The sequence below is a fragment of the Gossypium arboreum genome, chromosome 10 (assembly GCF_025698485.1).
Source record: "Gossypium arboreum isolate Shixiya-1 chromosome 10, ASM2569848v2, whole genome shotgun sequence".
NCBI lineage: Eukaryota > Viridiplantae > Streptophyta > Magnoliopsida > Malvales > Malvaceae > Gossypium > Gossypium arboreum.
The window spans coordinates 3,047,217-3,056,975 of record NC_069079.1 but is presented as its reverse complement, the minus strand read 5'-3'; the positions used below and the strand labels follow the sequence as shown (position 1 = coordinate 3,056,975).

At 30.1% G+C, this 9,759-nt stretch overlaps 1 protein-coding gene across 2 annotated transcripts; it reads left to right on the top strand.

The window, feature by feature from the left end:
- Positions 1–1,740: 1,740 nt before the first annotated feature.
- Positions 1,741–6,478, top strand: LOC108488499 (integrin-linked protein kinase 1-like). 2 transcript variants are annotated; one of them, XM_053020086.1, is made up of 12 exons: positions 1,741–2,375; positions 2,462–2,536; positions 2,617–2,712; positions 3,205–3,290; positions 3,462–3,582; positions 3,885–3,964; positions 4,357–4,416; positions 4,557–4,663; positions 4,812–4,897; positions 5,264–5,385; positions 5,603–5,714; positions 6,123–6,478. In XM_053020086.1, the coding sequence occupies exons 1-12, from the start codon at positions 2,055–2,057 to the stop codon at positions 6,216–6,218; spliced, it is 1,362 nt and encodes a 453-aa protein (XP_052876046.1). In that variant the 5' UTR covers positions 1,741–2,054; the 3' UTR covers positions 6,219–6,478. The 2 variants fall into 2 exon arrangements, with proteins under 2 accessions (XP_052876046.1, XP_052876047.1); XM_053020087.1 differs by having other exon boundaries at positions 6,059–6,478.
- Positions 6,479–9,759: the final 3,281 nt, after the last annotated feature.

The following is a 9,759-nucleotide window of genomic DNA, read 5'->3' as shown; positions in this document are numbered from 1 at the left end:
ACATTAAAAAATAAACTTATACTAAATATATAATGCTACTCTAATGTAAACATTAAAATAATGTTAAGATGATTATATAAAAAATTTCAATAAATAAAAATTATAAAATAAAATAATATAATTATTTAAAAAATAATATGGGCAAGTCTAAATGGACTTGGTTAATCTTTTGTAAATGTGGACTAATTTAGATAAAATTTTAAGCGGGCTAGACTTGAGTAAGTATAAAATATATTAATATTATGTTTAAACTTGGCCCATGAACACCTCTGCTATTAACTTTGGTATTAAATGACAGTTCAAATATAAATATTTGTGCATTTATTGTATGAATAGCTTGGATTTTATGTGTAAATCTTGTTTGAATTGACCTTTTAACACTTGAGCCTAGTTGATACATGATCGATACTTTAAAATTTTAATTAAACTAATATATTTTAAAATTTATGAACCGATTTAGATATACACAATGATTTAATGATGATTAGTGAAATTAAATCCAATATTATGAACGAGAAAAAGAATGGTTCCATTAGGATTAAAAGCAAGTAGATAAGTGTAGAAAAATTCTCCAATCTCGTACTTATCTTAATTGTTTATTTCATTGACATAAAAAGCCATGTTTAAAAGGTCAAAGGAAAACAACTTATTTCTCTCTGGATAATCATGGAATATTCACCTAAACTTTAGTTGATTCCTTTACTTAGTCAAAAACGCCATCCAGTTTTCACAATATAACACTATGGTTTTCAACAAAATACTTTAAAAACAGAAGTGTCCAAAAGCGTATTTATCCATTTATTTTTTCACAAAAGCATACATATTTATCCATTAAGATTATATTTTAGTTTCTTAATCATAACAATCATATCCCCAACTTGCAACATTAAGCAATGTAGACTTATTCTTCACTTTCATATTTCATATTTCATATATATATATAACTTTGATTCAAATAAAATCAAGAATCTTTAAAGAAGAAACTAAAAAAATCGTTTAAAAATAGAATAATTTAATTTAAATTACAAATTTTCATGAGAGATCAAAATATATATATATTTTTAATTTTAATCGAGGGTTAAGACCATTATATATCTTGTTAGATAGACGTTGAAAATAAAGAAAAATAATATAATAATTTATAATGTTATCCATCATTAAAATCTTATAAATTATTGATATAAAATTTGAACTTAAGATATAATAATTTTAATATTTTAAATTTATTATTTCGTTTTATAGATATATTAGTTTTTCAAACTAAAAAATCATCCCTTACATCACTATCAATAAAAAAAATAGATTCTTATAAATGAAGTAAATAAAATAACACATATTATAAAAATATATAAAAAATTTAAAAGAAATATGCTTATGATAATAATGTGTATCAAATCATTTAATTTTTTCTAAAGGCGGCTGAAATGAAAACTTGAAGCAGACACCAATTTCCTCAAATTGCCGACCACTTAGGATACAGATTTATCCAAAAATATTATTTTCGTCACGTGGTACGCAAAATGAATTTACTAAAACGACACCGTTTCGCATAGAATAAACCGTGTTTAATTTTGCGGTCCAATTCAACTGATCAAAATGACAGCCGTCAGATGTTTCATCAACGGTCCCGGTTGTTAACACTTTCCACAGACATGTGGTGCGCAATTATCTCCGTGAAGTGTAGGTTAGTCACCTACTTCTTAGCCTGCGCCGTATCGCAGCAACTTCCCTCACGCGTTTGCAGCGTGTGAAGACACACCCCATTGTGATAGAAAGGAAAAAAAAAAATGAAAATAAATAAAAAGTCCGCGATGTAACCGTCACTGAAACTTCAACAACTGCCGTCCCATTTTTATTTTTATTGTTAATTTTATTTTCCCTCTCTTTAAAACCACCCCTAACTCTTTCTCTCTCGGCTCTCATTTGATCCTAATTTTGTTTTTCAAAATCTCGTTTAATTAAAGGCTTCAATCAAATTCAAAATCATACTCATTACCGCAAAAAGTAGTAAATCATTTTATTGATTTTCCTAGTTATTTTTGTTTTTTTAAGCAATGGAAAACAAAGCGGCGGTGAGGTTTATGTTAGGGAAGCAATCGTCGATGGCGCTGGAGAGAGGTAAGGATGGATCCGATGGAAAAGATAAAGAGCAAAGAGAAGATATAGATGACGGAGTTAGGCTGATGTATTTAGCCAACGAAGGTGACTTGGATGGCATTCGGGAGCTCCTAGACTCCGGGATCAACGTTAATTTCCGCGACATCGATGATCGGACGGCTCTCCATGTTGCTTCTTGTCAAGGACAGAACGACGTCGTCTCCTTGCTACTTCAACGTGGCGCTACCGTCGATTCTAAAGATCGCTGGGGAAGCACTGTAAGCAAAAAAGCAAAATCGCCTCCTATTTTTTTGTTCTTTTCTCTAATTTTTTCCCCTAATTTATGTTTATTTTTGGTAAATAGCCTCTGTCGGATGCTATATATTATAAGAATCATGATGTGATTAAGCTTTTGGAGAAACATGGAGCTAAGCCTTTGGTGAGTTTTGCATCTTTGATCTGGATTATTTTTTATTTGCTGATTTTTTAATGATACTGATCGTTGAATTTTGGTAACAGATGGCTCCAATGCACGTAAATCACGCGCGTGAAGTCCCGGAGTATGAAATCGATCCAAAAGAACTTGATTTCACTAACAGCGTCTACATTACTAAGGTAATCTCTTTTTTTAATAATAAGTAACTGTTCATGATTTCATAACAACTGAAATCATAGTTATCTGTAGGGTTAGTTTTATTGGTTAACTGAGGAAGTCTTGGCGACTAGCTAATATTCACCACATTGCATTGATAGAGAGGAAACAGTTACATTGTAATGCTTATCGAAGTTTGTGAATAATACGTGGAATGTTTGAAATAGTGGCCGGATTATTGCACTGTGAGTTCTTTTGTTTCTTCTAGTTGTGGTGGTAACTTTGAGCATACAATGGGGAGTCGCTAGACCATTAAAAAACAATTGTTTTGTTGCATAGAGCAAACAGTTTTGTTATCTATGCAATGTAGGTTTGAAGTTTGATAAGAAGAATAGGCTGTTTTTGTGACTTCATGTTTCAGTTGCATGCATATGAAACAGTAACTCATCATCTGATGAGTCTATGCCTTCGCATAGTTGCTGATGATTTAAGACATCCCTGTGATTAAATTTCAGGGAACCTTCTGTAGAGCCTCATGGCGAGGAATAGAAGTTGCTGTAAAAAAGCTCGAGGATGAACTTATTACTGATTCGGATAAAGTGTAAGTTGCTCATAAAGTGAGGGATTTCTTCCTTCTTCATGGAAAAGAGAGGTTTTTTTTTTTTTTTTTTTGGGGGGGGGGGGGGGAGGCAGTGGCTTGTGGGCTTGGAAACACTGGACCAGGCTGGGTTCTTCCATTCCCATTAAATATGTTATTTGATTTCTTTTTCAGGAGCGCATTTAGGGATGAGCTTGCATTATTTCAGAAAATTCGACATCCAAATGTAGTCCAATTTCTTGGTGCAGTAACTCAGAGTAGCCCGATGATGATTGTAACAGAATATTTACCCAAGGTTTTCCTCTAGCATATATGGTTTCTGCATGCATTTACTTGTGTCTGATTTCCTGGCTTGCTGAGTTGATTTCAAAACTTGTTGTACACTTGGTGTGTTACAAATTCATTTTGTTGTGTATGAAATGCTGAATAATTCGATTATATGAATTGGAAAGCCAAATCTCTGTTCCCTCTTTTTTGGGTTATTTTAGGGATGATAAAATTGCAGATGAATGACAGGATTTTTTAAAATATGTTCTAAGCTTATGTGCTTCATTAGCAGTTAGCTTTTCAAATTTTAATTCACTGTCTATTTTGCAGGGAGATTTACGAGCTTTTTTGAAAGGAAAGGGAGCATTGAAACCAATGACAGCTCTGAGATTTGCACTTGACATTGCAAGGTTTGTTTCCATATTATTGCAGTGGACTTGATAAACTATTGCTTTAATATGCCATATGGAGAGAGCTGTTTTCCTTGTCATAAATGGGCAGTTTAATTTGAGAGTTACAGCAAATTATGAATGAGTATGTTTGCTGTTACACGGTCACTATCTTCGTGAAGAATATTGATAGGCAAATATAAAATCTGAAATCATGATAGCTTAGTTTGACCAAAAAAAAAAAAAAACGAAATCATGATAGCTTAGTGTAAAGAGAAAACTAGTGGTGATACATGTGACTGCACATGTTGATCTTAGATGAATGAAATTGAGAATTTATATTTTTACTGGGTGCTAGATTGCAATAGCTGAACTTGGAAGATCTTTGACATTTTCCCTCAATTTTTTTGTAGGGGAATGAATTATTTGCATGAGAATAGACCACCAATAATTCATCGTGATCTTGAGCCTTCGTAAGTTTTTTGATATTTGTTTTTCGTTTCCTAACAAAATATGTATGTATGACCAAGAAATAACTTCAGTTTTATATAAAAGAATTGTTGTCTCCTTCTGAAAGTCTGCGCCCCTTACGTGCCTGAAATTGGAATGACAGAAACATTTTGCGGGATGACTCTGGACATCTGAAAGTCGCAGATTTTGGTGTTAGCAAGCTGCTCACAGTTAAAGAAGTTAAACCTCTAACATGTCCAGTGACATCTTGTGAGTTCTCTTTCTATTTAGTTCTACTTGTCCCCCTTCTTATTATGTAAGCAGTCCTTTTAAAAAAATTATCTGGATATGTTGGGCTTCATTTTGATATTTATCAACTTCTCTGTAACCTGAAATATGTTGATTGTTGTTGTCACAGGTCGATATGTTGCCCCAGAGGTTTTCAAAAATTATGACTATGATACCAAAGCGGATGTGTTTTCATTTGCCCTGATTCTACAGGAGGTAAATTATCTAAGTCCATGGCCTGTCTCAATCGCCGTTTATCATGTATCATGTGTTGTTCTGTCCTCCTCTCTCCCCCAAATGGAATTTTTTTATTTAGGCCCTTTATAATTTATAAAATTTTAAATTAGTAATAATAAAATTACATTTTGTCCCCAAATAATAAAAATTTGATTTAATTCCTTAAAATTATAAATATTAACATTTTACTATCGTAAAAGTATACAATTTAATTTTGAACCCTAAAAATAAATTTTCTTGCTCTGCCGTTGGTCTTTTGGTTGTTTTTCTTTTTATTCCTTTTTATTCTTCGATAAAGTACATCGCAACAGGCTTGATAAATTGTTTAAATGTGGTATACTTTAGATGATTGAAGGCTGCCCGCCATTTTTTACAAAGCAAGATAACGATGTTCCCAAGGCATATGCATCAAAGGAGCGTCCGCCTTTCAGAGCTCCATCTAAGTATTACGCTCATGGGCTCAAAGAGTGAGTACTAGACTTTGCCCTCTTCAATAATGAGGTGTAGCCATTTAGTTTGAAATTATCTCTTTCAAAGTTATCTGTTTTCTTTTGAAGAAATTTTAGTTCTGTGAATTAACTTTTAGCATATCAGTCATTCTATTTCTCTCTGTCAAAACGATTAATCTACCTGGGGGCCTCATAATATATAAAAGATATACTAATGTTACGCTCCCGCTTACAGGTTAATTGAGGATTGCTGGAATGAGAAGCCTGCTAAGCGACCAACATTTAGACAGATAATAAAAAGACTGGAATCAATCCATGACAGTTTCAGTCATAAAAAGCATTGGAAGGTATTCTTTCTTTCCTCAAAACTACCATTCCCTTACACTCATCTTTCTGAGTTTGCATGCATGCTTGTACATTGTCGTATTGCCAGTGGAAACACTGATTGTCAAAGAAGAATGCAAACAATTATTCAGATATTGTTTGAGGGAATTAGTTGCTTCTTGATAAACAGACAAAAATAAAGTATGATCTATGATTGAAATTTGAGGAGTATATCAACTTTCGTAATTTCCCATTTTGGATGGCCAACAGAAGTTTGATTAGGCTACTCTTTACAAAATGAACATCTGTTACATTTGGTTTACTGTCTTGGTCCCTTCCACAGTTAGCATTTTGTCCAATTTTGCAGGTGTGGTGCAATCTTTTTTAACCATTAGGCTGATAATTGTTCTCTACGGGTGCATTATGTTCAGGCTAGACCATTAAAATGGTTTCAGAATCTGGAGGCAATGCTGAAGAAAGATCATTCTAGTTCAAGCAGTTCATCTCATTCTACTGGAAGCATATGAGCGAAGTGACAGAAGTTTTATCTTCCAAAGCTTATATATAATTGTGCATAAATTTTCACACCATTGATTTTTTTCCCCTTCTGATAATTTGTTTAGTCATTAAATATGATCTTCCAAATTTGTTCTCTCCCTTTGCATTGTGTTTGTGGGCTGAGAACTACATTTGTATTTTTATCTTTTTCATGTAAATAAAAAAAAAGAAAGAATTAGTCATAATCCAAAATTTATGCAAGGCAGGCAGGTTCTCGAATGAGGTATAATGAGTTGAGTTTGAGCTTTACACTTGAAGCTATCAAAATTATCTAAAAAAAGAAAGGGGTATATTTATTTACTGGGATTTGATGCTATGGTAAAACTTTGTGGGAAATTTGCTGTGTTAATCATTTTGTTGAAAAGTATATAATATATATAATTGATGATAGATAAAAGAATGAAAATTCAAACATCAAATTTCATTTTTTCTAAAATCAATGATAATAATAATAATAATAATAATAATAATAATAATAATAATAATAATAATAATGGTTGATGAAAGTAATGGCTCAAGAAAATCAACTTCACTTGAAAGTTGAAAATGCACCCAATCGTTATCGAATCGATGTTTACAAAGATCTTTTGGATCACTCAAGTTTAAACAATAAGGAATTTTGGTATTAATATCAATGTATACCTAACTTAACACATTATATGCCAACCCAATTCTTGAAAAATATACTCTCTTTTTTATTGGTAGAATTTAATGAGTTTCACAAAGTCTTTTACATTTTGTGTTCAAAATGTAAGCTATTTTATAAAATTATTTTACTAGAAAGGATAGAAAAAGAAAGATATTAGAATATTTATCTTAAAAATATCATTAAGGTCCTTATATTAAGAATCGGATCACATTCTGTCTTTTTTACTTAAAAATTGGACAAAATAGTACTTATATGTTAGATCAAAGAGCAAACTAGTTCAGTTGTTAAAAATTATATTCATTTTTACTATTAAAAATTGGTTTCTATATGTCAACATGTTGTACACATTGCAGACCACGTGTAGTTTGTTTAGTTATTTCGTTAACTATACTAGTTTTTAATAATAGAAATGGATAAAACTTTTAACAGAAATAACTGGTTTACTTTTTGATTTAACATATAAAAATTAATTTACCTATTTTTTAAATAAAAATAACAAATATAATCCAACTCTTAAATAAAGACCGAATATTTACTTAAATTCCACTAAGGAGATTTATGGGAATCCATTAAAGTGGGATATTCAATAGTTGGGAACCAATATCCAATCCCACCATCCCCCGGTTCACTTTATGAGATTTCAGCCAGCAACTGATCCTGTGGGGGGCCTTCTTGAATGGTTGAATAAAGGCTTTTTTTTTAAGAAAAAAAGAAGAAGTTGAATTTGAACCCCATCCAGACATTGCTTATTCATTGACATTAAATTCTAATATTTATAATAAAGAAAAAAAGAAGAAGATAGTAAGCCTAACATACCTTTCATATTATTGAATACCTTCTGGGACTTATCCAAGACAATTTCAAAAAGATTGTAAGCACAGTTTCTAGTTTGGGAACTGCCTTTAACATGCCTTTGGGTCCACAACTAGTTGATTAATGTAGGACCTCACTCCCCTTCCCTACCATTGTGGGATCTTTATGGTTCAAATTGGTTATTGCCAATTGCCAATTCGCAATGCGATCACTGTCATGTATACATGTACTACTTTCCTAGCTTATAATGTCATTTGTAATATTCATGTGTAGTGTGATGATTGTTTACCTCATTTTTTAATTATGTGTTTAGAAGTTTGATCTTTATTTATGAAAATGAAACATATTTTAATTATTTATCTCTTCAGAAAACACATGTAATGAGAGGATTAGTCATTATTACCAGTAATGAATACCATGGTAACGAGAAAAAAAATAATGTCATTTGTTAGTTTGACTGGTAAGGGATTTGATACTCTTTAATTAAGGTATGGGATTTGAGTATTGCAAATAGAGAAAATAGAACTATGAGTAATGGTGAGCAAAACTCAATTTGATTCGAAAATTTGAATTTTGTTTGAATTTCAAGTTGATTGAATCGAATTATTCGGGTTTTTCAAATCAACTCAAATAAATAATTTGTTTTTTCCGGTTTGAATCGAGTTAAATTTTATAACTCGAATAAGAAATTGATATAAATATCCCTTGGGTCCTTGATAGTTCAAAAAATTGCAAAGTGTCCCCTTTCAAAAAAATCAAAATAATGTCTCCTTTCAAAAAATCAAAATAATCTTCAAAATTTTAAATATTTATTTTTCCAAATTTTATAAATATATTTAAATTTTAAAATGAAAAAAATTAAGAAATATTAAAATATATAAAATGTTTAAAAATATTTTTTAAATTCCAAAATAATAAAATTGAGGTGTTAAACAAGTAAATTATCAAATCAAGTTCATCATACTAATTGTCTTGTTTTTTATTTTATTTTATTTTAAGAGAGCTTTCAAATATATATGATATTTATGTTCCTTAATTTGAAATTTAGTCATATTATCAACAAGATTTCAATATGACCAGTTTAAAATTTTAATTTATCTTAAAAAATCTATTTAATTGAATTTCATTTTACTTGATTTGAAAAAATCAATTCAAATTATGGTGATAAAATAAAACTTATCGACTTAAAATTATTTCACTCAATTTAACTTGATTCAATCGAATATCCACGTTTAATTAAAAAACTTATTTTACATTAAAATATGCACCTCAACTCCTCTCCAAATTTAATTTCAACTCTAGAGAAACAATTAGACAATAAAAAAAAAATCTCATACCAAAACAAGAAATTGTGAGATTGATTGGATTTGCTTGTCCCTTTTAGCTACTTTAAGAAAGATAGGAATTTGGTATATTTATGAGATTGTGCTTTATTCTAATAAACATTATTTTGCAACCAAAGGTCCAATCATTTCAAATCAAATAAATTTCAAACATTGAAGAAATTATTAAAAAATCATAATGTTAAACTCACCTTAAATAAAATATATATTTAAAAGATTGATACAAAGATTGATTAAGTTATAGTTCAATTAATATAAATATTATTATCAATATAGAAGGATGTGAATTGAGTATGATAAAGCGTATTATCTTTATGAATTGAGGAGAGGTTATGAGTAGTTTTAGATATTGTGTAAAAAATAAATATGATCAAAATCAATAATAAAATTATTTTAAAAAATATTGATGCAATAAATAATAATAATAATAATAATAATAATAATAATAATAATAGAAACATGCTTCTAATAAAACAAATAAAAGAAGGTAACAGAAAAAGGAGGAGGAGAATTGATGAAGATGTTGGATTAAATCTAGAAAGAAAATGATTAACCAACAGATCATGAATAAAGGGTAGGGAGCATCATAATACAGTAGGTTTTAAATATTATGGGATGTAACACCATCCACTCAAATTTGTCCTAATTAATTTAGGTTAAAAAGTTATATAATTCTTTGAATTTTAAAGAAAAAAGTAATTAAAT

Bases quoted from the DNA above. Each gene is read 5' to 3' on its own strand.
- LOC108488499 (XM_053020086.1), top strand. From the start codon at position 2,055: ATGGAAAACAAAGCGGCGGTGAGGTTTATGTTAGGGAAGCAATCGTCG. The intron at 4,417-4,556 runs GTAAGTTTTTTG...TTGGAATGACAG, and splicing joins CATCGTGATCTTGAGCCTTC to AAACATTTTGCGGGATGACT. The intron at 5,386-5,602 runs GTGAGTACTAGA...TCCCGCTTACAG, and splicing joins TACGCTCATGGGCTCAAAGA to GTTAATTGAGGATTGCTGGA.